Here is a 24,933-nt window from a genome sequence, read left to right on the forward strand (position 1 = left end):
ATTGTCCATTTCCATTTCCATGATCTCGTGGCTAAGGTACCTGAAAAGCGGAAATTACACGGGGCCGCCTCGACCGATATGGCCATTTTAGGACTTATCCTGAGAAGAAAGGAAGGCTGTCATGACTGGTGGCTGATGAGGAATGGCTTTTTGGTCAAGATGGGATTACATCTTAGCAAAACTAATTACCAGCACATGCCGCCCTGAGGCAAGGAAGAGCGCGAAGGAGCCGTGGGAGCCGTCCCCGTACACTTCGTACACACCACTGACGTGAGCAGTTCAACAAGCGACGAAGGGTGCATGGATCGCCAGAAATTACCTACTGTTGACTGGACACATCGCGGCTGTCTGTTGGTTCACTCCGTGAGAACTTGATGTGACGGCGTCGAATATCAAAAAGGCAACGGCTTTTCCCAAGCGCCCAGCCCTAGTCCCAATAAGCGCCCGCCCACACAGTGGGGTTGATGCATCTTGTCGTTCCTGTGGGTCGCTAAAAGCCGCCCCACATTTTAGACGTCAAACCTCCAACCAAAATTTTTGATGGCAGCAACACATCTCATCGAGGACTATATCTCATCACACCACACAGACGTCATGCCATCAGCTGCCTCAAAAAAGACCGGAAAGGTCAAGCCGGTGCTGGTGGATGAGGATATCCATTCAGATGATGTAAACTCAGGACCAGGTTCTGGCTCTGATTCAGACGACTCCAACCACTCAGACTCGGACTCGGATTCACTGGATAGCAACAGCCCCAGAAAACGCCGCCGAACAGAACCAAAAAATGTTCAATTCGTCGACCACGGCGACAACGATGATGATGAAGATGATGATGAAGATGATGTCCCAAAAGTCATCCAGTCTGCCTACAGCGTAGCGTCACGCATCAAGCCTCAAAAATCCCAGGCCGACAAAGAGGCCGAGGCCGTAAAGGCGACCCTCCCGGAGCCCACCACCGGGGTCACGGTCTCTACCGACTCCAACACCACCTTCGAGTCCCTAGGAGTCCGCCCATGGCTGGTTCAGTCCCTCGCCAACATGGCTATCAAACGGCCCACCGCCATTCAAAGAGAAAGTATCCCCATGCTTCTCAAAGGAAGAGACTGCATCGGTGGCAGTAGGACAGGTTCCGGCAAAACAGTTGCCTTTTCAGTCCCCATCCTTCAACAATGGGCCGAGAATCCATCGGCCATCTTCGGCGTCATTCTCACTCCTACTCGGCAAGATTCTCCTCTCACCCTCGCACGATTTCATCTCATATACTAATTTCGGCTCACAGTGAACTCGCCCTCCAAATCTTCGAACAAGTCAAGGCCATCTCCTCCCCTCACTCCCTCAAAGCAATCCTCGTCACCGGAGGCGCAGACATGCGGGCCCAGGCCATCGCCCTCGCCCAAAGGCCACACATCGTCATCGCCACCCCCGGCCGTCTAGCCGACCACATCCGCACTTCCGGCTACGACACCGTCTGCGGCTTGGGTCGCGTGAGATTCGTCGTGCTAGACGAAGCAGACAGGTTGCTTGCCGACAACGGTCCTGGTTCCATGCTCCCGGACGTGGAAGAGTGTCTCTCCGCCTTGCCACCGGCCGAGAAACGGCAGACACTCTTGTTCACCGCTACCATCACCCCGGAAGTCATGGCTCTCAAGAATATGCCCAGAAAACCTGGGAGAGAGCCGGTGTTTGTGTGTGAAGTTGACACGGAGAAGTTGGCGATTCCACCAACGCTTAAGCAGATGCATTTACAGGTTCCTGTTACACACAGGGAGCACTACTTGCACATGTTTCTGCTGACGGAGCAAAACGTCGACAAGAGCATTATTATCTTTTGCAACAGGACATCAACAGCTGATTTCCTCCATCATTTACTTCGGTTGTTGGACCATAGGGTAACGAGTCTACACTCTAAACTGCCCCAACGGCAGCGGATAGACAACCTGGGCAGATTCAGAGCGTCGGCCGCAAGGATTTTGGTGGCGACGGATGTGGCGGCCAGAGGTTTGGATATTCCTGAAGTGAAGATGGTGATCAACTATGATATCCCGAGAGATCCAGATGATTACATTCATCGCGTCGGTCGCACGGCCAGAGCGGGGAGGAAGGGCGATGCGGTCACGTTTGTTGGGCAGAGGGATGTTGATTTGGTGCTGGCGATTGAGGAGAGGGTGGGGAGGAAGATGGAGGCGTGGGAGGAGGAGGGCGTGAACTTGGAGACGAGGGTGGTGAGGGAGGCGTTGAAGTTGGTGAGCGAGAAGAAGAGGGAGGCGTTGCTGGAGTTGGAGGAGGGGAAGGAGGTTGGTGGGAAGAGGAAGAGGGGGATGGAGAAGCTGAGGGCTACTTGAGTGCTTGTGGTGATGTAGCAATGTTGAGTGGGACAATGAAGATACCCGATTCATTCATCATAATCCATAATTGCTCTTTGCACAACACTTGACTGAACGACACACTCCACGGTCTGCTATGTTCGACAATCAGCCTATTACAATCTCATCCAGTTGAACCGAACCACAAGACATCAACATCAATAAGTAGCACTCAACCTCTGCACCAAATACTCCCCGCTATATATCCCCTCATACTTCTTCTCCCCCTTCTCGCCCCCATAAGTCCCAGGAATAGCCTCGATGAAGCTGTCGAAATTCGGGTTGCAAAAGTACCTGTTTTCCTTCATCAGCACACATCACATCCTTCTACTCGTTCTCTCTCTCTCTCTCTCTCTCTCTCAGCAAGTACTCACGCAACACTATACCTGGCCGGATACTCCTTCACCTCTTCACTCTCCCCCTCCTCCTTCGGAGGCGGAGGCTCAACAACCCGATGAATCGTACTCTTCACCCCATCATTCGCCCACCTAGCCAGCAAATCCCCCGCATTCACCACCACCGTCCCCTCAACAGGCCTCGCATCCACAAACCTCCCCCCCGGCGCCCTAACCTGCAAACCCCCCCTCCCATCCTGAAACAAAAGCGTGATACTCCCATAATCACTATGCTCCCCCGCCCGAATCGCCCCCTGCTCAAACCTTTCCTTTCCCACAGCCGGATAATGCAACAGCCGTAACGTATTATCCCCCCTGTCCACAAACCCATCAAAAAACCCCTCCCCCAACCCCATACCCACAGCAATAGCCCTCATAACCTCCACATTCAGCTCATGACACCGTCTGTGAAACTCAGTCATCACTTCCCTGAACCCTGCCAACTCGGGCCAGCGGTTAGGATGACCAGGCTCATCCTCCCTCCCAATCTCAAAACTCTCCTTCAGATCGGGCACCTTCTCCCTTAAACTCTCCACCTCGTCCGGCTTCGTCAGCTGCGTCACTTTTTCTCTGCCGGGGGCCGAGTACCCCCTATTGGCGTCGGGTGTGGTCCACAGGTACTTCCTCTTGAAGTCTTCTCCGTGATCAAAAAAGCTGGCAGAGTTGACAAAGACAGAGGTCAAGAGGTCGGGGGGGATGGGGGTGTGGGAGAGGTAGAGAAAGCCTGAGGTCTGAAAGGCAGTGAGGATTGCTTTGGCGGTAGCAGCTTTGGATTCGGGGGAGCCAGCGAGGAAATCGGAAAAGTTGATGATCTGAGGGCGAGTGTTAGTAGATATGGGAGGGGATGAGAGTGAGGGGGAGGGAGTAGCTACAGGAATGACGAGGCCGTCTTGTTCCACTGCTGTTGAGCCCATCTTGAAGCTTCACTTCAGGGAAATGACTGAAGAATTAAAGACATAACAAGCATACAGGTTCAAAAGCGGGGTGAAGCTTCAAATATGCTGCTGCAGAGTTCCCTTTGTGCTACAAAGCCGTTGAAACATCAACCCGGAGCTCTCCGTGCTGCTGTCCGGGAGGGGTACTGCCGCCCATAATGTATGTCTCAGAGCCCTCGCAAGGAGCTATCATATCTCACAGCCAGCATTGTCATGTGCCATACTCCAGACCTTCCTATCGGAGGAATTGACGGTCATATACAGACAGTGGTAGTCAATGATAAGACTAACATGCCCCCTGTTCGACAACGATAACAGCGCAGGCACTCAAGGTGGGAATGTGGGGTGATAGACGTTGACTTACACAGCAGGAGCTCTCCCATATCCCGTCTTGGCTTGCAGCAAGCACCCCTCGTTCGCTACTCACATCAGTCAACTTGCCTTATATAGCATACTCCATCTTCCCAAACCTTTTTCTTTCAACCACATCTCCTTCACACCCTCAAGCTTCACCCCCAACAAGCCACCCAAAATGCCTTCCAGCAAGAAGAAGAAGCCCCAGCAACCCGCACAGGGGGAACCCTCCAACCCAACCGCCCCCGCAGTCGAAATAACAGATCCCCAGACCAACAAGCCCAACATCGTCGACATCCACACCCATATGTACCCCGCCTCCTACATCAAGCTTCTCGAATCCCGCAACACCATTCCCCTCATCCGGTCCTTCCCTGGCCACCCTGAACCTCGCCTCGTCCTCCTCCCCTCTGAGGTCCCCCTCCTTTCTAACCCTTCCCCATCCCACCCCCCAGGACGCCCCCTGACAGAAGCCTACACCTCCCTCGACGCCAAGATCGCCTTCATGGACAAGCACAACATCTCCATCTCGGTCCTCTCCCTCGCCAACCCCTGGCTCGAGTTCCTCTCCACCTCCCCCGACCCCTCATCCCTCTTGGAACCCGCTCTCAGAATCAACGTCGAGTTCGAAGTCATGTGCAGTCAACACCCCGGCCGGCTCTACTTTTTCGGCGTCCTCCCCCTCCACCCCGAAAATACCTTGTGCGCACTCCCGTTGGTTCTCTCCATGAAGATGAAATTCAAACATTGCCGAGGTGTCATCATCGGCACCAATGGGCTGGGAAAAGGTCTCGATGATCCGGACATGGAGGACGTTTTTGAAATGTTGGAGGAAGATGACTTGCCAATATTTCTCCACCCGCATTATGGGTTGCCAAATCAGGTGTTTGGAGAGAGGGCGGAGAAGGGGGAGTACGGGCATGTGTTGTCGTTGGCGTTAGGGTTCCCGATGGAGACGACGGTGGCGGTGTCGAGGATGTATCTGTCAGGCATGTTTGACAAGTTTCCCAAGCTAAAAGTCATTCTGGCGCATGGGGGTGGGACGTTGCCGTTTTTGGCGGCGAGGATTGAGAGTTGCATTCGGCATGATGGGTATTTGCACAAGAAGGAGAAGGAAGGGCGTGGGAAGATCAAAAGGTCGATATGGGAGGTGTTGAACAGTCAGGTGTATCTGGATGCGGTGGTGTATGGGGAGGTTGGACTGAAAGCGGCGATTCAGGCGTCGGGGGAGAGAGGGGTGGAGAGGCTGATGTTTGGGACTGACCATCCCTTCTTCCCACCGTTAGAGGAAGGGGAGGAGGAATGGGGGAGTGTGGTGATGAATACTGAGGCTGTGAATAAGGGGCTGGGGGAGGGGAGCAAGGAGGCGAGGATGGTGTTGGGGGAGAATGCGATCAAGATTTTGAACTTGGAGAAACCCTGAGATCAGCTGACTGGATTCGCCGGGTAGCACTTGCCTCCAGCTGTACCTTTGTATACCTATTTCAGGAAGGCACGATAAGGCATTGGGGAAGAGCAACCTGAGAAGGGAAGATGCAATGGACTTGACACTCTTGGGAACACTTGAGAAGGAAAAGAGCCACGGAAGAACACATAAGAAAAAAAGAGAAAACAACCATATTCATACACAAATGCAAATCCTTCATCCCGGACCTTTTCGCTTCGAAAAAATCCTCAACACCCAACCATACACAACCGGAAAACTCCATTTACCCAGAATCAGAACCAAAAACTCCCAATATCACCAGCCGCCGAGTCGAGCACATCTTGCCCACCAGCAACAAGCCTCTATCATAACTCCTACAATTGCCACCCTCATCCCTCTCTATGTCAAGCTGCCTCCCCAAAACATAGTCACTGCCCTTTCAGTCACCACCAGACCCCTCAGTAACAAAGAACCAGCAAACTCCCCTACATTCTCCCTTCCCCCGGGAGTGGAAGGGTTTGTGGGGTTGGGCATGATGGGTAGCTGGGTGGTAAGTTCCCTTTGGGTTGGAAGTAAAGTGGTTTGATATGTGCGTCTGTTCAAGGTGTTGTAGGTGTAATTCGGGACTGGTGCCTCAAGCATTGAGAAAGTACACCGAGGGTAGAGTGCGGTTATTGCTGTCAAGAGAGGGGAGTTGAGGGAAATGAATGAGGATGCCAAACCTCGGGGTCGAACCCTTCCAGGTATATATCATTGCCCAGTCAATGGGTGCAATAACCCTCGAGCAGTTCAGTCAATCCCCACTGTTTGGTCTGCATCTCTTTTTTAAATGTATGATGCCTGACAGTTTGTGTTAGCCTACAACCTCCAAAACCATCCAATCAACTTGCATGGTTGTAGAGAGAAGAACGCCTAGTCGACGGGAGGAGGCAGGTAGTACGAGCCGAGCTTCTGCTTGAATAATTAGTATTTAGACGATTTACCTACCTTACTTCGTCTGTCATGCCCGGTAAAGCTACCTATTTATTCTAGAAGCAGGCTTTGCGCAGTTGTGGAAAGCAACAACACGAAAGAGATGTGTGCCCGTGGGGCGAACAGATCTCGGGGAGATGATTACAGCCAAGCGAGACTGGCTACAAATCAAACCAAACCCTGACCATACCAAAGCACACACCGAGCCAAAAGCTGTCAAAACCATTATCTTCTTGGTGGTATGATAGGTTTGACTGAGAGGGTAGCACCCTTACCTTGTTTAGGATAATCGCGACACGGGATCAAGTAAACCTCAGCAGGATATATACATAATGTAGACTGATGTCCGCAACCATCCCCTGAGATGAAATCATCACTCCCAACTCAGATACACATCTTCAAAGCCAGGCACAATGCATGCCCGCGCTTAGGTAGGGACAAAAATGGAATTTGGTATCTCTCAAGGAAAAAGTGACTATATCAACTTTCGAAACCAAGCACATCTCTCAGAGAGCTGCCCATACACACACACACACACACACGCACGCACATATTCACGCGGATACGCAACCCTAATGTGTACACCAATCCCTACCAGCCAGACCACACTGTAGATACACACCACCCCATCTCCCCATCTCATCCTCAATATCAAACGTTGTCATCACGACTGGTATATCCCGCCCTCTTTGAACCCTCCAAAAAGCTAACTCCCCCCTTTCCTTTTCCAAATCCATACCCTTTCCTGATCCAAATCCCAATAACCTTCTTCCTTTCCAATAACCCGCCTGCTAAAAAATGCGATCCAGAAAATTGATCAAAAAAAGCGAAATATACGCACACACACGTACACACACACACACACACACACACACTCACACACACAAATATAACACACACCAAAGAAACCCCCTCCCATCTCATACCAATACACCCCCCTTATCCCCCAATCCCCCTAATGATGATGCATCCCCCCCATCCCAAACATACTCCCAAACGCATCCATCCCCCCTCCCACCCCCCCCTGCCCACCCAAAACCCCACCCCCTAGCCCATCCCCCGGCCCCCCAATCTCAGGCGGCTCCATATTAAAAGGCATAAACCAGGCCGAACTCGGCTCCGCCCCAAAAGCAGCATGCAGCGCAGCGTCCTGCTGAGCAGTATGCCCCCCCCTCCCACCACCACCACCACCACCACCACCATGATGTCTCCCCCCTCCCCCATCACCACCACCCCCTCTCCCACCCCCAGTCCCATCATGATCCTGCGCCGCCCACCCCGCCAGACCCGACGCGAGAGGATGATGCTCAACCCCATTCCCATACGCCCCAAACACCAACTGCCTATCCAGCCCCGGCAGCCCATGAGCCCCCAACGCGCCCAAGGCAAACGGATCCGGCGGAAAGAACGAATTGTGCGGATGATGAGGGTGATGATGCGACAAATGCGAGACCGCCACCGGGGAGACAGGCGACAAGGCATGATACGCCGACGCGTTCGTTATTGTCAAGGGGTTGAACGGGCTGGGACCACTAGACTGCGGACCAACACCCGCATTGGCAGAGAAAGACCGTTGATGAAGCCTCGCAGCAGCATGCATCTGCTCAGCCGCGCCTTGTTGATGATGATGATGTTGTTGTTGGGCGCGGGCAAAGTCGGTTTGCAACGGTGATAAAACCTGGTCGTTGGCACCTCGCTGGGAGCCGCCAGCAGTGGAAGCCTTTCTAACGATGGATTTCCGTTTGAGGTGCTGGCCGGGGCGGGAGATGCCATTCGGACCACCAGCATGTTCGCCACTTTGCGGGGAGAGCGTGGTAAAAAACTCTTCGACTGTGTGCAGTTCTGGTTTCTGTTCTAGCACCGCGTCCTCGCCCTTTTCCTTCTTCTTGTACGTGGCCGGGTCGAGGAAGTCGGACTGAGAGACGCCGTGAGGATAACGGTCGAACCAGTCGCCGTATTGGAATATGGGCGAGGCGGCGTTTTCCTGGGCTGGGTTGCCTTGCCTGGCTGCGTCGGCGCAGGTGCGGTACTGTTCGCGGAGGTTTTCCGACATCCAGTGGAACATGCCCCAGTACCGTCTCATCTTGGAGAGGAACTTGACGTTGGTGGCGAGGTTGCGCTTCGAGGTTGCCTCCATCGAGGGGTTGCCCGAGAAGATGCCAAAGATGTGGACTGTGCTAGACAAGAAGGCACAGTATCCTGTGAAGGGTGCCGTGATGAAATGTGACTCGGCATCCTTGAGTAGTTCTGATATCCGGTTCGCGGCGGCGAATGCCTTTGCGCCTGCCTTGGTGACGAACGCCTTCGGCACGTCCTGTTGTGACTGACCGTTTGGCGATGAGACGGCGAACCGGTTCATAAACAGAATGTTTTGCTGGACCGAGATGTGCAGAAACAGAAACTGGTTGGCCATGTTGTCTGTCTCATGCAAGTGAAGGTTTTCTGGTGTGTAAGCCAAAGACTCCGGCAGCTCAAAGTCTTCGGTCTGCTTGAGTAGTTTCGCGTATTCGGATTCCGGACTCCACATGGGGTGAGGATCTAACTCCTTTCCGCCCTGGTTGAGGTACCCGATGATGCGCCCCCATAAAGCGATGGCCTTGATCATCCAGGCTGCCACGCCCATATTGTCCTTGGCCTCGGTCGCTTGACCCTCGGTCGTGGGCTCTAGAACTTGCCCACTGAGCGTCTCGGTCGGCCCGGGCATGTCGTACTGAAAGTTTTTTTCCTTGATGGGCAGTGGGATCTTGAGGGTTTCCTCTCTGATGAAACATGGCCGATCGGTTCCTGATGAGTTGAAACGGTCCATCAAGAAGCACGCCCACATCGTTCGTCTCCGGATTTCTCGATCGATAAAGCTCAGCTGTGTCTTTCCCGTCATCCGGAGGGGGTCGTGCTCGAGATCCTTGTGAAGCTGAAGCGCAAAAGCCATCCGGATGGCCTGTCCTCCCAAAGACCAACTCCGTCCACCATGGCATGTGCCGAACTCGTGCAGACCCAGAATCAGAAGACAGGTCAAAATTGTGATATTTGGCCATTCGTATCGCTTGGTGAGAATATCGCGGGCCGTCGAAGCCCATTCCTCTCCACGAAGGAAATTCGGGTTCGTGGCTAGCTTTGGGTGGTTGGAAAAGCGTGCAGCAATGGCGCATACCGAGAGGATCAACACTGGAGGTAAAGCGCCGGCCCTGTTTCGAACAGTCAATAATGAAACTCACAGATCAGTTGCGAGCCGACTTACTTGAGCTTTCTCATAAAGCTTGGTTTATGAAGGATGTGATAAGCTTGGCCATAAATGTTCTCAAAAAACACCTCGGCCAAGTGCTCCTGGATCTCCTTCGATGGCAGAGCATCGCCGCCCTCGAGCAACAGCTTCGATTCCTCCGCCTCCTGAACCAGCATCGTTGAAGGCTTGTGAGGTCCATCCAGCTTGGATCTTGATGTGCCACGAGCCCAATTGTCCAAGTCTGGTCCGAAAGCTTCATCAGCACCGCGCTTCTTCGCCGCGCCCTTGGTGCTGGTGAGAGTCCCTGGAATAGCCGGCTTGACAACCGCTCTGGTCACCGACGCCGCCATAGAATCCTGCTCTGATTTTGGCACCACTTTGATGATGCGTTCCTCCATTCTCTTCAACCGCTTATCCAGCATGGCCATATAATCAGTCCTCGGCGCCGCCTTGCGCGCTGTCACCTTGTAGACACATGGAATGCGAGACCGTAGACAGTGCTTGCATGCTGGCTTCTCTCCCGAGCATCTAATCTTCTTGCGCCGACACGCGATGCAGGCCAGGGGCAATCTCTTGCGCTCCTTTCCCGCCTTCGTCTTCAGCTCGCTCCATGCTGGTGTCGCATCTGTCTTATCACCCTTTGATTTTCCACCCATGTCTGTCCCATCCCCCAAGCCTCCAGTGGCAAGACCAAACTCGTCCGACATTGGCTCCTCCAGGGAATTGCCGGCGTTCTGGTTGCTGTCGGGGCTGCCATTCTCAGATGTGTCCATGCTCTCCTGCCGCCGGCCATTGGTGTCACTGTAAGAGGTCTGGACAGTGATGGAGGTGGCCTGGTTCTGTTGGTCATGCATCGAGGTTACCGAAGGTGGATGGGAATGCGCAAACACGTCTGGAGTGTGATCGTCAAAGTTTGGTGGAGCTAGACCAGCCATCGGTGAGTCGTCTTGATAAGAGAACTGAAAGTCGCCAAAATGGGTCGCATCTACAAGATCATGGGTTGCTGCCGTAATGGTTCCCATCCCGTCATTGGATGACTCCAGCTTGAGGGCTTGCAGAGCAGCGGATGATTCAGGTTGCGCGTGGTGACCGTCAGTGTTGTCCGCCGAGGGCGAGAAATCGAGCTCCAGCGACATGGCGAAAGGATGGATGGCACTCTTGGGCTCGTGCAAAATACAGGTGGGTATGTGACCTAGTAGGTACCCTCCACTGGGCAAGTAACGGTAGCAACGGCCAAGCGAGATATCGTCAAAAAGACTCGGTACTCCGTAGCTAGTTTGCGAAACTCCTACTACACGACCAGACCAAACCCCAACTTTGCTCTCCTTCACTTCACTTGGGAATATCTGGGACGGCGACGATGATTTGTAGTGGTGCACAGGGATATCGCATGGTATAGGGGGCGGTGGTGTGGTGTCACGAGCTGCTACCTGACATCGACATGTCCCCTGAGGATTTCCGACAAAGCGCTTTCCAGGATGCGAATTGTCGAAGCGTAATACCCGGAGTGTTTCCCGGCCTTGACCGTCTTGTCGATTTCTTGGTATGCGATCGGCCGTGTGTTCTCGAGTAGCAAGGTAAGGTAGAGGTGATGCAAAAGGTCGTCGCGGTCGTTCGTAGGGGCCGTCGAGGGGAGTCAGCAGGATAGAGAGAAAAGTAGTGGAAAAAGACAACTCCGAGAAGCTGGCAGAAGGGGAGGCGACAGGCGACAGCAACTGGGGTTCGAGTCTTTTGGCGTTTGGCGTTTCCCAACCACAGGCGTCTCCAAGGCCGGCTTGGTGGATCAGCAAGAGAAGGGTCTGGCGGAACTAGCGAAAAGAAGCGTTTTCGGCGGCTGTCCAGTGGGGTAACATGCTGTTTCGGTTTTCTTGCGTGTGGACGATCCAGAAGCTAGACCGTCCAGGGCAAGGAGGACAGGCAGGGAGCCACCTCGTAATACCGAATAGGCCGTTATGTCCTTTTTGTTTTGTCTGGTCTGCAATTGGGTGCTTGAGCCGGCCTAGTCGCAGTCGGATTCGGTCTTGTTGAGAATGTGACGACGTGGGGAACAGGGAAACAGGGGCCTGCAAGTCAATATACGGGGAGGCCAGAGAGAGGATGGAGAGTATGGGGGGAGCATCAAGGAAAAGATGGGGCAAATAGATTGATCGCGGAGACAGGGTGACAGGCTGGTCCAAAGGATGTTGTAAAGCCCACGGCGGGCCGACTGGCTCTCTAATGGCACCTATCAAGCGCCCTCTCCCCTCATTTTCCGTCATATCAAGACGAGAGCATGGGGAACTCTCGTACCTCACAGCAGACAAGGTCGAGGCGGGCCACCTACCACCCCTCCTGCATGCACAAGAGACACACGTTCTTCCTTGCAGCTGAAGCAAGCCACCACACCAAGCAGTATCATGGATGCTCGTAGAGCTCTCGCGAGTGGACTGGTTCCAGGCTAGGCACTACCTACGCCGCGCAGGGGCGCCCGCTCCTTCGTCCGGGGTTGTACTGTAGGTGGTGTGTGTAGATATTCTTATCCCCTGTTATGATACATAGAGCGGGCAAAACGAACTGAGATGGGGGTGAGAGGGCCAGGAACCGGTTCGTTCGTCTGTCGAGTCGGTGTCGGAGGGGTGGTGGGAGCAACAGCTTTCAGCGCGCGGATATAATTGTATGAGCGAGGGGCTGTCATCTTTGATCCATCCGCCAGCCTGCCATGGCAAAATTCCGAGAATACGCCGCCAGGCAATATAGGATGTACAGCATGACCGGGGTGCTTGGCTGGTGCCGTCGATTGGGTTTATCAGCGATGTGTACCTATTCTATATTATCCCCGGACTCTGTCGATACAGACCTGCTCCCTTCCGTCGTACAGGCCGTCTCTGTCTCTGTCACAACCCAGAGGCATCAAGACGTTTGTGGGGAGTGGCAGGGATGGGCCGGAAGACGGGTAATGTTGCGGGGTTCGGAGCAGGGTTCGGTTGACCAAGCCCCGAGCAAACAGCGAGTCCCGTCGCGCCCAGAAAGTCGGGACCAGCTGGGGCCGAAGCGTCTTGACTCGTCTCTGTTGATGACCGCCGTGTCTTGGCGGGTGGCAGAAACTCCGGTGATGCCCGGGTTTCCCTTGCTTTTTTCTCGAGCTCCAGGCCGCACAATGTGTTCTGTTAGCTCAATGTCAGAGCGAACGAGCAAAAAGGAAAATACCACCTTCTGTAACACAGCGAGCGAGTGACAGCTACGGTTGACGGAAGCAATGTTCCACAAACCCTTGCTGAACTCGTGGGAAGGCGGCGTGTGGGCGTGACCTTGCCAATTTTGTGGCGCTCCATCCAACCCCACTTGGAGCAAGGCTCAAAATCAACCTCTTGCTCCTGTCAGTGTCAGTCTGTCAGATCTGTCCAAGATCACAAGCTTGGAAAGGATCATCGTCAATATTTGGTGGACCTGCATCGTCGACTACGAGTCCATATTCAATACTTACGTGACATCGACAACGATATACACTCTCTCACTCTGAGCGGAACAAGTCACCCCTTCGGCGGTTTTCTCGTCTCGTGCCGCCATGAATTCTCCGTAGGCATAAGAAACAATAAAGGAAGCTTCGGTGCCTTCTCTTGCAGGTCTATGCTGATGCGAGAAGCCTGGCCCATATTGGGTCGCCACCAACTCTCGTGGGAGCCATGTATCTCGAGGTAAGATGGTCACAGCCCTCTCAACATATAATATCGATTTTAGGTTACAGCAACACACCACCTACGAAATAAATGGCAGCCAACAAATCCCTCTCTGCCTTCCAACACGCTTCGGATCGCACGGGATCGCCACCAGCTGGGCTATTCACTGTAGCTATCTTTACAGTCACCCCAAATGTCAGCATCGCTCGTGCTACAACAGGCATGACTGCAGCAGTCAAGAACGAGCCCAGCCGTCCAAGCTGGGGAAGCGGGAAACATGGAGGGGGGTTACACGGCTCGATTCGATCCGTCCTTTTTCCTCCAGCTTCCGAATTGGCATTTGCTATATTGGCTTGTCAAACCGACAATTATCCGTAGTGCAGCTCATAGCCTTCCTCCACCTCCAGGACAACTACCCCAGAGCCACCGTCTCCGCTGACACCCTCTTCCGGACCGTTACCACCTCAAATCCAGGATCAAACCGACCGCCTAGCGTTCAGGTTTGGTCTTAGCGACCTACCAAGTTCACAAGAACAGCGTTGCGTTTCTCATCGTCCTCGCAGATGCCAAGTGGCCAACCTGTCATCCAACCCAAGGTTGAGCTTCATGGTGATGACTCTGTTCATCATTGCGACCTCGAATATTGCCCGTCATTAAAGGGCGCTTCCAACAAGCGAGTCGTCTGCGTGGTGTGTGGATGTTATCACACAGCATTATATGCTCGTGGGCCCGGGATCTGCATATTAGTTTCAACGGCCCCAGCGATGATCGTGTTTCCTCACAGTCCCGTCTGCCCCCTTTGGGAAATATTGCGCTTGGTCAGTTATAGTCACGAGGGGAATGCTCTGTAGAGGTCTGGATTGAAACGTCGGGGTCACCTCTGCATCCACTTGCAGCACGACCAGGAATCGCACGCATGCTACGCCGTGTCTGATTTCAATCTCTGCCTCTCCAAGATCCAATCGGAACCTCGGATGGTCCGCTTACGGCTCTTTGCTTCAGGACGATGCAGGCCTTCGTCTTGATGTGTGCTGCTGCTCTCCGCCAGCCTGGATCGTCGCTCACACTACACGTCAGAAACACACCACTTTGGCGGAGTTTATCCCGCAGCTTTAGACAACGACGGGTTCAACCGTGACAGAGTTGTGGTGGATGGCTGACTAAAACAGTCCTTCGACATAGCTCGGCTGGCAAAGGCTCCTTCCTATCCAGTCATGAAATCTGGGGGCGGGCGGAAGTATTTTGATGAAGAGAAAACGGGATAAATTCGAACAGGCTGTTTCAAAGGACTCATTTCACATCTAGGGCAACCGTTGTACAATTCCAAGCCTTTACCTCTTCCCTCACCGAACGCAAAAACCACTAGCATCACCAGATCAACCCAAATTTGATCGTCCCTGAGGTAATCTCTTCAGCGCCACGCATATATGAAAAACAAACATTCCCTTCATTTCCTTTCTTCTTCTTCTCTACCTGCCCAACTTACATCTTGGTACATACATACACTTACAGAAAGGTCTTGGCTTGCCGTTGTGTTGACTCCCAACCAATCGGGTATTTAGAGGTTGTATTTCGGGGGCAACTTCGGCTCGGTTCATCGTACCGATCATGATTGCTTTCCCTCTGATGGAGAAGTTCGCTTGATGCCTTTCCCGCTTGTCAATTCTTTTTGGTTTACATTCATCAAGATCGCGGTAGGCACCCTGGCGGTCAAGGAAAGACATGGGGGACAGGACAGGCAGGGTGTTATTCCTTGGTCTCACGGACCATCATGCTTGATTTGATGGCTTGAATAGAGTGGATTGGGACGAGGTAGAAGCCCGATTTGGGTTTCCGGGCGGGGTGCAAGGCATCACTGACAGTGTAGTCGGTCCCGGTTCATCCGATTTGAGAAGACTACATGTGAAAAGAATTGCAACTCCGGTGTGTAGGAGGCCAGGAATGGTTCTGACAGTGTGGATACAGCTGTCATAAGATTCCTGAGTCCTTGGGTATGGCCACATAGCCATTGCACTCTACAGACCGAAAGATCAAGTTCCATACCAACCTACAAGCAAATACTCTATCGATTGCTCGCGGTCATTCCCAAAAATCACAGCCCAACGCTCTTCATTTTTTCTGGGCCTTTTTATTTCGACCCTTCTTCCTCGCAGCTCCCAGGTTCTGCATCCGCATGCTCCCGTTCCATCCCCACCACCGAACTCGAGGCTTTGATCAAGATGTCCCGTCCTAGATAGATACCTATCAATTTAGGCCTATCATGACTTACCAACCTTAGGATTATCACGACCAAGCCTTCCCATTCCAAGCCCAAACTAAGCTAGGAAAATAAGAGTGCGAATTTTGAAGGCAGTCAGTTGCTGCTCAAAAACAGTATTTGCCTTTGACCACTTGTGCTTGAAATGGGGTTGAAATGTATACGTAGAAGCGTGCAAGCTGTGAACGGTATATGTAGCAGGTAGGTAGAGCCAAGAGGCCAATACCCTAGGTAGCTGACTTGATAGGTATTGTTGGCAAAGTGATATGAATTGTTGGGAGTGGCAGTCCAGTTTCTGAATAGATAACAGCACAAGGGCAACAAACACCTCCCGGTGGTTTAAATCTCAACATCGAGTCCAATACCGGTCTTCTCCTCTATATACACAAGCCAATCCATACAAAAGAAAGCCTTTTGAAAAAGCCACCAAGCAATTAAACGTCCATTCGCTATATGCACAAAACCACATCTTCCCCCCTACACACCATTACTCTTCACCCTCACCATCACCCCCAGCAGCCTTCCCCTTCTTCGACCTCTTCCTCTTCTTTTTCCTCTCCCCCTCCACAATCCCATCTACCGCCACCTTCTTCTCCTGCTCCTTCTCCTCTCCACCCTCCTTCTTCTTCTCCCTCTTCTCAACCCTAACCGAATTAGCCCCACTCCCCTTCTCCTTCTTCTTACCCTTCCCCTCATCCAACAGCTTCTCAAACCCATAGGTCGGCCCCGACTCCTCAAACTCCTTCCCAAAAGTATCCCTCCTCCACTGTCTCAACCTCGCCTTCTTCCCCAGCTTCTTCTTGTCCTTCTTCTTCTTCTCCGCGTCCCTAAACGAGGCCAGCTTCTTCAACCCCGCAAACTCATTCAGCGCCGCGTCCGAGGGCGCCAGAAGGATATCGCGGGCCGTGAGACCGAATGATGTGGGGGAGGTCTCGCGGTACTTGAAGGTGAACTGCTCCTTGCCCTTCTTCTCCAGCGCGCGGGGCTGGTCAATCTCCATCTTGGTGTCGACCAAGGCTTCAATCTTGGCAAGCTCGGCCCTGGCTTGTTTCTTGGCTACCGCCTTTTCCTTCTTGAGATCCTTGGTGGTCTTGCGCTTCTTGGCTGGGCGGTCAGAGTCATCTGAATCATCAGAGTCGGAACCCTCAACTGAAGGGGCAGGCTGATCAGCCTCGAGGTCGGAAAGGGCAATAGCGGGTACTTCTTCCTCGTCTTCCTTGAAGTCAGGGATGATGTCCTTGATGTCGATATCGTCATCCCATTTGGGCTTCTTGGGCTTCTTGGAATTCTTTTTCTTCTTGCCGTCTTCGTCCTCGCTGCCAGAGGCTTCCTCCTCCTCGCTGTCGATGACCATGTCGTCGACCTCATTGTAGTAGTCATCATTGAACCGCTTCTTCATTTCCTCCTCCCAGTCGTCATCCTCCCATGCCTTATCCAAGAACTCAACCCACTCCTCATCCGTAAGCTGCTTCCCGCTCATGCCCGCCGCCTGCTTAATCTTCTTCAACCTCTCAGACGCCTCGTCCACCTTGAGCCTCCTGAGCCTCGCTCTTTCCGCCTCCCTCTCCTTCTTCTCAGCCTCCTTCCTCTCCTTCTCGAGAGCTCTCAGCTTTTTACGTCCAGTCAGCTCCTCCTTGCGAGCGGAGCGCGCATTGGCCAGGTTTCTCGAGTACGTCTTCAGGACCTCATTGCTCTTGGTGGGGTCTTCGAATCGCATATTATAGGCATGCTCGAACTCGTCAGCAATATCGTCCTCGGCATCCTCTTCGTCAGAGTCAAATGCTTGCCACTTGTGGTCAGGCGCCCACGCCTTGGAAGCCATGAACTTGGACAGAAACTCCTCCGGGTTCTTGTCGGCGTTCTTCACGTCCAGCTCCGTCACCTCGACGACGGCGGCTCTGGAAGGGTGGACGCCGTTGGCAGCAGGGGCGGGTTCGGCCTTTTTGACGGGCTTGATAAAGGCGTCGTCGTCGCTCCATTCCTCGTCGTCGGCGCCGGCGGCGTTGTTGATTTCGGCCATGATGGCATTCTTGAGTTCGGCCTGCTCCTGGACGTAGGTCCTGGGAACGTTGGGGTCGGCGGCGGTGGCATCATCATCTGCGCCGACGTCGCCAGCCATGTAGCGCTCGCGGTGGTAGTCGCGGAGGAACATGGGCTTTTCCTTCTTTTCCTCGTCATCCTTCTTCACATCTGTGGTAGGGTCGAAAGGCTTGTAGAAGACGGCTTCCTTATCATAAATGCGCGGATCCTTGTTCTTGATAGCGGCGAGCGTGGCTGAGATTTCGGCGTCCAAGTCCTCGGTGATCAAGGCGGCTTCGTCGTCCTCGGATTCGTCGTCAGAAGAGGACTCGGACTCCTCGCCGGCGCCGTACTTTTCCTGCAGGCGGTGAAGCTCCTCTCTCTTCTTGTTGTGCTCGAAGCGGCGGGCGTATTCCTCGTTGATGTTGAGGCCGGGTGTCTGGCCACCGAGAGTAACGCCGCCATCTTCCTGGTCATCTTCGCTACTGGAGGCAGAGTCGTCGAAAAGGGACTGCTTCTTGGGGACAATCTTGTCGCCACCCCGGGCGGTTTTCGCAGAAGCTGAGGCCATTTTTAGGTCAACCTTGCGATCTTTGGGCGGTCAATTCGACAAAAGGAAAAATTTTGGAGAAGGAAGAGGGAGCTACAAACTCCGGTGTTGAACTTTTTAGTGGGGCTACTTAGAAGTGGAGATGGGCTCATGCACAGACCACAAGTAACGATCAGAAGACAAAGCTCCACCAGTGGCAGGGGTCACTTACACTGACACTGACTCCAAGAAGAGTTTCGATGATAGATGATATTTACATATGATTTTACAGCATAATATTATAGGAATGGAATTGGCAAGAAATTGGTAGAGGATAGAGGATGAGGAGTGGATGTCCTGGCAGCTCCCGTATTTTTCTCACACCATCCTGGGATGCTGTTTGGACTGCTATGGCTTGGAAATAGGAAAAGCAGACTCTTCTTTTCATATCTACCTGACATGGGACGTCATGACACGCGTATAACTTCCAAGTTATTCTCAAAAGTACACAGGGTTGGCAGCTGCCTAGATCTTCATGTGTTGTTAGTTGTTACCTAAGCCTTCAGCTATAAATCACTTTTCCAGGTACCTCTATAGATTGAATGACAATGTAGAAAAGACACTGGAATTTTCTGACAATATGTTCTGGTTCTTCAGCTTTGGAAAATGTACCTGTTTAAGCTACTTGCAGTCAAATTCCATTTCATCCTGAAGCTGTCTTGCCTCTTGGTGCCAATGTGGCACGTGCACTGTTGGTGCGCAATCGCCTTGACGCTAAGCCTGATTTGGAGTTGGCTCGGAACTCCCATTGCCCATGCATCGCCGCCGCCGTCGTCGCATGCATCCTGGTTCCCGTACGCTGTCTACCTATCACGTCACTTCGATTCCAGCATCGAAGCCAACACCACGCAACACTTTGCAAATCCACATACGCATCTTACCATCACCAAGAGGGCCTGCCATTTCTTCTCTTCTCGCTCTGCCCTGCTTTTGTCTTTTTTTGCTTGCTGAAGCCCTCGCCGACCGGTGTTCCCATCTCTCTCCCCGCTGCAATATCCCAGAATGGCCGACTCAGGTGCTCCCAAACCAAGCAGCAGCGTCAAGCTGGTGCTGCTCGGTGAAGCTGCTGTGGGAAAAGTACGTCTCTTTGCTGCCTCTAGACACCGTCAACGTTTACCCCTCCCGCTCCATCTCCATCATACGACTATTAACAAGACCTGTTCCAGTCATCTCTCGTTCTGCGGTTCGTCAATAACGATTTCCAAGAGAACAAGGAGCCAACAATAGGAGGTATGTTGATTCGGGGTACACTCTGATGTTTACAATACTGACTCCTTCTCAAATAGCTGCCTTCCTGACTCAAAAATGCAATCTACCCACACGCACCATCAAGTTCGAGATCTGGGATACCGCCGGCCAGGAAAGATTCGCCTCCCTCGCCCCCATGTACTACCGCAACGCCCAGGCAGCGCTTGTGGTCTACGACCTGACGAAGCCCACCTCGTTGATCAAGGCGAAACACTGGGTTGCCGAGCTGCAACGGCAGGCCTCGCCCGGTATTGTCATTGCTCTCGTTGGTAACAAGCTCGATCTCACAAACGATAGTGCTGGTGGAGACGGGGAAGGGGCTGGTGCTGGTGATGGAGAGGATGCCAGAAAGGTGACGACAGATGAGGCCAAGTCGTATGCTGAGGAGGAGGGGCTTCTTTTCTTCGAGACCAGTGCCAAGACGGGCTACAACGTCACTGAGGTGTTCACGGCTATTGCAAATGCCATCCCTGAGACATCGCTCAAGACGGCTCGGGGTCCTGGTGCCTCTTCTGCGGCTGCTCGTACGGAGGAGCAGAGGGTCAACCTCAATGGTCCTCGGGATCCAAATGCCAAGGAGGGATGTGCTTGTTGATGATGGGCTGGGATGTGGAGTGGAGGGCTTTCTTTTGGTGGATGGGAGAGGGCTGCGACGGGATTTGCATTTTATGGGTACAGGAGTGTCTGGTTTCTCATTTGGGCAGGAGTAAATAGTGGCTAGGTGTTTTCTGTCGTTTTTAATGCCATTGCGTTCCTGTATGGTGTCTTGATGTTTGAGGGACTCGATACCCTGTGATGTCCGTATCTTTTGACAAGAGTGAACATATCGTCACAAAATCATCCAAGACTTGAACCAATTTCATGTTGAACCAGCCTTTGTAAAGTATATTTTCTTTCGAGGCGTATTCCCATGCCTCAACGGTTGGGCCTCAGAGTGTCCTTGCTGGTGCCACTCATGAATGCCTCACAGGAAGCCACATACGCGCAGTCTTGAATGTGGCAGAAGCAAAAACAGTTTGAACATCAGCTCGAACAAGGTAGAATGACAATACTCGCAAGCAAACTCCATCAATTGCCCCTATCGTCTACATAACCATGGGGATTTCTCGTTGCTCCACTGAGTGAGTGAAGTGCAACGTTCTGGCGCTACAATATTTAATGGTGGCCCAAGCGGCGGTGGTGCACGTGCTGCTTGAATTGGTCTCCCAAAATTTTATTGAGCCCAGATTGCGAAACGCGACAGTAGAGCGCATCCAGCTCGACTCTCAAACCGCCATCGCTTTTGATTCAGCCTTTGAAAACGACATTCGATAGCTCATATTTTTGAGCCGTTACTCTTGGAAACAAGAAGAACCCACCGGCGTCGATTTCCCCTCCCCAAGGCCACGTCTTTCGCTGCCAGGCTACGACCGGCGACTTTTCGCTTCGCGCGTTGCCCGCTCTCGCCTCCGCAAGTGTAACGCAACATCCCCAATTTCGATGCCGGCGACACTCCATCACTCTACTTGACCCTTTTCTTGGGCGGCGGCACCGCAACTATCGCGGATTGCAGGGAAATCATGGCGGCGTCATTCACCATCACCGAGGCCCAGGCCGAGCTTATTCGGTACGTCTCTGTCCCAAGCCGCGCTCTTTTTACAAGGGATGACACTAACAAAAAGTCGCACCACACAGGTCTCTACCCCAGGAAGACATACCTGCGAAGCTCCGATGTGCTATTTGTAGCAAACTAGCTGTCAACGCTTTCCGTTTGCCCTGCTGCGACCAGGCCATCTGCGAGGGCTGTCAGTCGACTCTGCCTACGTCGTGTCCTGTTTGCGAACACTCCCCGCTCTCGGCCGACGATTGCAAGGCTCACAAAGCACTGCGGACGACCATTAAGGTTTTTCTTCGGACAGAGGAGAAGAAGAGGGAGTCAAATCGGCCAAAGGAGGCGACTCCCATCACTCCTGTCGATCCTAGCCCGGTTTCGGCAACTGCCCCAGTGCCACCTGAGCTGAATGAGCAATCGGCTGAGTCTGTGGCGCCTGCTGGGGATAATCAAGAACAATCCAGCTCGGAGGCACCTGCTGCTGAAGCTTCCGTTGAGACTTCCCATGGCCAGGAAAATGGTGAAGCGGCACCTGGTCAGAATGACGAGACTTTAGAACATGATGGTGCTGATTCTGTAAGTTCTCTTGGACTTGTACCTCTACGGAAAACACACAGTTTGCTAACCATGATCAAGGACCAACCTTCACATCCTGCTCCCGAGGGCGAGGGCGTAGGAGAAGCCACATCAACCGAATTGGTGAAGCAAGAAGGCACTGAAGTTGCCGAGGGCGAGGAAACTGAGGAAGTCAACGGCGAGGAGGGGGATGGAAATGAGAATGACCAAGAGCAGAATGCAGATGGTACAGCCAAGCCCGTGACTGGCGGTTTCGGCATGGGCTTTGGCGGCAACTTTGAACAAATGCCAATGATGATGGCCATGAACAACGGCTTTGGCAGTTTTCCAATGATGGGTCAGTCCAACTTTACCTGCGTGTAATCCTGCCATGTCGTGTGTAAAGTTTCTCGAATGCTAACTCTTTTCCCCAACTTTTAGGCATGCCAGGCATGAACATGGACCCGGCGATGATGATGCAAATGTGGAGCGGGGGTTTTCAAGGCATGGGCATGAACGGCATGAACATGAATATGGGCATGGGAGCAGCAGCAGCAGCAGCAGCAGCAGGGTACGGTGGCGAGGCCGATAACTGGAGCGGACAGCAATCATGGAATGTCGGCCAAGATAATTACAATCATCCAAGCGCTTCTGGCATGGGCAATGGTGATTATGGCTCGTTTAACTCTGGCTTCCAAACAGGATATAATCAAGGTAATTATGGCCACCCAAATCAGTTCAATGACTATCGCCGGAATCAGTGGGGGGGTTTTCCCCGTGGTAGAGGTCGCGGCCGCGGGTACGGGTATGGCGGCGGCGGGTATGGACGAGGAAACTTCCACAATGGGGGGTATGGGGGTGGGAATTATAATGATCAGAATTTCAACAACGGACAGCAGCAGTATCCCGGCAGTATGAACGGTCAGGGCAGCGAGTTTGGTGGCGGCGAGAATGGCGAAGGTGCTGTTGGCCCGAATGATGGTACCGTCGATGAGTTTGGGCGCTCTATTCGCGCTGATGACGGTGCTGAGGGCGCCGCTGATGGCCACCAAGACGGGGTTCCGCATCATCAGGGAGAGGGTGGTGAAGAGGGGGCACACCAAGGCGAAGAGGGCGGTCCAGCCCAGCCAGCTGATGAAGTTCTGATTAATGCACCCAAGGGTCCCAAGGCTATGTTGCGCGGTCTTCCCAACACGAGTTACATTCACCTACAAGCTAGAGGCTGGGTGGATGACGGGAAGCCGAATACCCCCAACAGTGCGAATGGCACTGCGGCGCCTAGCCAGGCGGGCGATCAACCCCGGTCACGTAGTAGTTCCCCGAGTGGCTCGCGGAGGGGCGGTGGTGGTGAGGATTACCATCACCATCACTCTCACAGGGATAGGGATCATGAGGCTTATCACTCTTCGAGGAGAGAGAGGGGCAAGTCTTCGAGGCACGAGGGGCAGTCGACGAGGACGCATTCACCTTCTGCGGTGGGGAGTCGGAGTGGGAGTCGCAGTCGGAGTGAGGATAGGAAGGAGAAGGAGGAGAGGCATCGGGGTGGTAGACGGCAGAGGTCGCATTCGCCTGATGGGGATAGGGAAGATGATGGGGAGGACCGCCGGCATAGGTCGCATCGCAGCAGTAGGAAGCATGATGATCGGAAGGAGAAGGATGAGCATACCCGCTCGCGCTCGGCGTCACCTCCGGCGGATGAGTCCCGAAGATCGAGCCATCGCAGCAGCAGGAAGGATCGCGACTCGGATAAGAGACGGGATAGGGAGAAGGATCGGGATAGAGATGGGGAGCATGAGAGCAGCAGACATAAATCTAGCGGCCATCGGTCATCTCATCGGGATAGGGACTACGATAAGGATCGCAGCGGCCGAGACCGTGATAGAGAGCGGGACCGGGACCGCAATAGGGATCGTGACCGGGATAGGGATCGGGAAAGAGATAGGGATAGGGACCGTGACCGGGAGAGAGATCGTGATAGGGACAGGAAGGAGCGTCGTGATCGGGATCGGGACAGGCGGGATAGGGATAAGGAGAGGCGTCATAGGAGTGGGAAGTCTACTGCTGATGGGACTGAGGATGGGAGCTCGTCAAAGAGTAAAGGTTTGGAGATTAAGGGTGGTGGTGGTGGGTCGAAGGGTCATGGAGAGAATGCTGCTGGTGATAGCGTCGTTGGTGGGAGAAGGTCAAGTGCTGCTACGACTGGGCCTGCGGTGCAGGATCCGCATGCTGCTGAACGGGCTGCTCGGGATAGGGAGCGGTTGCTTAAGGAGACGCGACGGATGGCGAGTTTTGCTAGTATTGCTGGGTCGAAGAGGGGACGGGATAGGGATGGGGAGGGGGATGATGGGGAGAGGAGGAGGAGTAGGAGGAAGGGGAGACGGGGGGAGGTGGTGGATGGGGAGGGAGAGGAGAGGGAGAGAAGAGATTATGATTGATGGGTGGTGAGATGCATGGTGTTGTAGGGTGGTTGTAGATTTACATAGGGGGGTTGTCACTCGGAAATCAAAAGCGCCCGCCCTTTTTGTGAAGATGGTTTTTTGGGGCTGAAATGGAAAAGAGGATAAAAAACGATGTTCACGTTGGCATTGGTGGGGTGTTGTTTGGTGTATATAATATATGGTTGAGTGTGATGTATTTATAAGACTGGGGATCGGAGTATAATTGTGTCTTGTACCTACCGTCTTTATCAACGCTATCCACAGAATGAAGGTGTTTCTATGCTTCAGGTTACTGTGTCCCTACCACGCCATCAGCTCGTGTTCTGCTTAGCCAGTTGAGCACACTCAGTCGACCATGTTTTAGTTACGCCTTCATTCAGCCACACCAAAGGTTACCACAACCATGCTATTGAGGTGACAGTGATATGCAGGGTCGCAGCTTATTATACCGGCATTCATCAACACAGATTTCCCAGTCATGAAACACAGCCTGCATCATCCCTCCCTCACCGTCCAATCCCATGCCCAGCTCGCCCAGACATCATCGTCAACAAGCGTCCGCGTGGTCGGTTTTAGCACCCAGTGAGGTGTTAGTGGCGTGGAGATGGTGGCCCTCAAGGGGAAGCATTGGTTGACTTCCGGGCGGGAACTGCGGGGTTAGCTGACGCTTGTGCCCCCAAACGGGGGGCTTGTCTCCAACTGACAGCTCCCTATCGTGGTGGGGGTACATGGGTGCATGGGTACCTCTCTCCATATCACTTACCGCATCTTGACAACCTCCGTTTGCCTCCGTACCATCTCTCTCTCTTCCCGTGTCCTACCACTAGATCTGCTGCCAACCCCTCCCTCGGGCGTGAACTTTAACGACAGCTCTTTCTGATGATGTCCAGCTTTATTCATTGACAACTGATT

General features: G+C 53.2%; 9 protein-coding genes across 9 annotated transcripts; 4 read left to right on the forward strand and 5 right to left on the reverse strand.

The window, feature by feature from the left end:
• Positions 1-540: 540 nt before the first annotated feature.
• On the forward strand, positions 541-2,342 carry DBP8 (putative RNA helicase; the record flags this gene model as incomplete). The annotated part of the gene is made up of 2 exons (XM_062916018.1): positions 541-1,220; positions 1,280-2,342. The coding sequence occupies 2 exons, from the start codon at positions 541-543 to the stop codon at positions 2,340-2,342; spliced, it is 1,743 nt and encodes a 580-aa protein (XP_062762028.1).
• Positions 1,198-3,672, reverse strand: QC763_710290 (uncharacterized protein; the record flags this gene model as incomplete). Its single annotated transcript, XM_062916019.1, has 5 exons — positions 1,198-2,147; positions 2,355-2,657; positions 2,738-2,914; positions 3,023-3,570; positions 3,631-3,672. The coding sequence occupies 4 exons, from the start codon at positions 3,670-3,672 to the stop codon at positions 2,522-2,524; spliced, it is 903 nt and encodes a 300-aa protein (XP_062762029.1). The 3' UTR covers positions 1,198-2,147; positions 2,355-2,521.
• A 381-nt stretch (positions 3,673-4,053) lies between these two features.
• QC763_0109500 (uncharacterized protein) lies at positions 4,054-6,472 on the reverse strand (the record flags this gene model as incomplete). The annotated part of the gene is made up of 3 exons (XM_062906475.1): positions 5,675-6,472; positions 4,164-5,029; positions 4,054-4,112 (listed from the first exon to the last, which is right to left on the reverse strand). The coding sequence occupies exons 2-3, from the start codon at positions 4,342-4,344 to the stop codon at positions 4,054-4,056; spliced, it is 240 nt and encodes a 79-aa protein (XP_062762030.1). The 5' UTR covers positions 4,345-5,029; positions 5,675-6,472.
• On the forward strand, positions 4,226-5,470 carry QC763_0109510 (uncharacterized protein; the record flags this gene model as incomplete). Its single annotated transcript, XM_062906476.1, has 1 exon — positions 4,226-5,470. The coding sequence occupies one exon, from the start codon at positions 4,226-4,228 to the stop codon at positions 5,468-5,470; it is 1,245 nt and encodes a 414-aa protein (XP_062762031.1).
• A 928-nt stretch (positions 6,473-7,400) lies between the features above and the next one.
• Positions 7,401-10,804, reverse strand: QC763_710310 (uncharacterized protein; the record flags this gene model as incomplete). Its single annotated transcript, XM_062916020.1, has 2 exons — positions 7,401-9,630; positions 9,684-10,804. 2 exons carry the CDS (start codon positions 10,802-10,804, stop codon positions 7,401-7,403), a joined length of 3,351 nt encoding a protein of 1,116 aa, XP_062762032.1.
• A 1,737-nt stretch (positions 10,805-12,541) lies between these two features.
• On the reverse strand, positions 12,542-12,979 carry QC763_710316 (uncharacterized protein; the record flags this gene model as incomplete). The annotated part of the gene is made up of 2 exons (XM_062916021.1): positions 12,542-12,811; positions 12,890-12,979. 2 exons carry the CDS (start codon positions 12,977-12,979, stop codon positions 12,542-12,544), a joined length of 360 nt encoding a protein of 119 aa, XP_062762033.1.
• A 3,089-nt stretch (positions 12,980-16,068) lies between these two features.
• Positions 16,069-18,171, reverse strand: kri1 (Kinetochore protein Spc24; the record flags this gene model as incomplete). The annotated part of the gene is made up of 1 exon (XM_062916022.1): positions 16,069-18,171. One exon carries the CDS (start codon positions 18,169-18,171, stop codon positions 16,069-16,071), a length of 2,103 nt encoding a protein of 700 aa, XP_062762034.1.
• A 582-nt stretch (positions 18,172-18,753) lies between these two features.
• VPS21 (Vacuolar protein sorting-associated protein 21) lies at positions 18,754-20,187 on the forward strand. Its single transcript, XM_062916023.1, has 3 exons — positions 18,754-19,266; positions 19,356-19,419; positions 19,476-20,187. Exons 1-3 carry the CDS (start codon positions 19,192-19,194, stop codon positions 20,030-20,032), a joined length of 696 nt encoding a protein of 231 aa, XP_062762035.1. The 5' UTR covers positions 18,754-19,191; the 3' UTR covers positions 20,033-20,187.
• Positions 20,188-20,586: 399 nt separating this feature from the next.
• QC763_710350 (uncharacterized protein) lies at positions 20,587-24,303 on the forward strand. Its single transcript, XM_062916024.1, has 4 exons — positions 20,587-21,043; positions 21,112-21,604; positions 21,665-21,941; positions 22,025-24,303. The coding sequence occupies exons 1-4, from the start codon at positions 20,997-20,999 to the stop codon at positions 24,016-24,018; spliced, it is 2,811 nt and encodes a 936-aa protein (XP_062762036.1). The 5' UTR covers positions 20,587-20,996; the 3' UTR covers positions 24,019-24,303.
• The last annotated feature ends 630 nt before the right edge of the window (positions 24,304-24,933 follow it).

The sequence above is a fragment of the Podospora pseudopauciseta genome (genome assembly GCF_035222475.1).
Source record: "Podospora pseudopauciseta strain CBS 411.78 chromosome 7 map unlocalized CBS411.78m_7, whole genome shotgun sequence".
Lineage (NCBI taxonomy): Eukaryota > Fungi > Ascomycota > Sordariomycetes > Sordariales > Podosporaceae > Podospora > Podospora pseudopauciseta.

Excerpts from the sequence above, each read along its gene's own strand:
- VPS21 (XM_062916023.1), top strand. The coding sequence starts at position 19,192 with ATGGCCGACTCAGGTGCTCCCAAACCAAGCAGCAGCGTCAAGCTGGTG. Across the intron at positions 19,267-19,355 it reads GTGAAGCTGCTGTGGGAAAA|TCATCTCTCGTTCTGCGGTT; the intron begins GTACGTCTCTTT and ends GACCTGTTCCAG. Across the intron at positions 19,420-19,475 it reads CAAGGAGCCAACAATAGGAG|CTGCCTTCCTGACTCAAAAA; the intron begins GTATGTTGATTC and ends CTTCTCAAATAG.
- QC763_710350 (XM_062916024.1), top strand. The coding sequence starts at position 20,997 with ATGGCGGCGTCATTCACCATCACCGAGGCCCAGGCCGAGCTTATTCG. Across the intron at positions 21,044-21,111 it reads GCCCAGGCCGAGCTTATTCG|GTCTCTACCCCAGGAAGACA; the intron begins GTACGTCTCTGT and ends CGCACCACACAG. Across the intron at positions 21,942-22,024 it reads TGGCAGTTTTCCAATGATGG|GCATGCCAGGCATGAACATG; the intron begins GTCAGTCCAACT and ends CCCAACTTTTAG.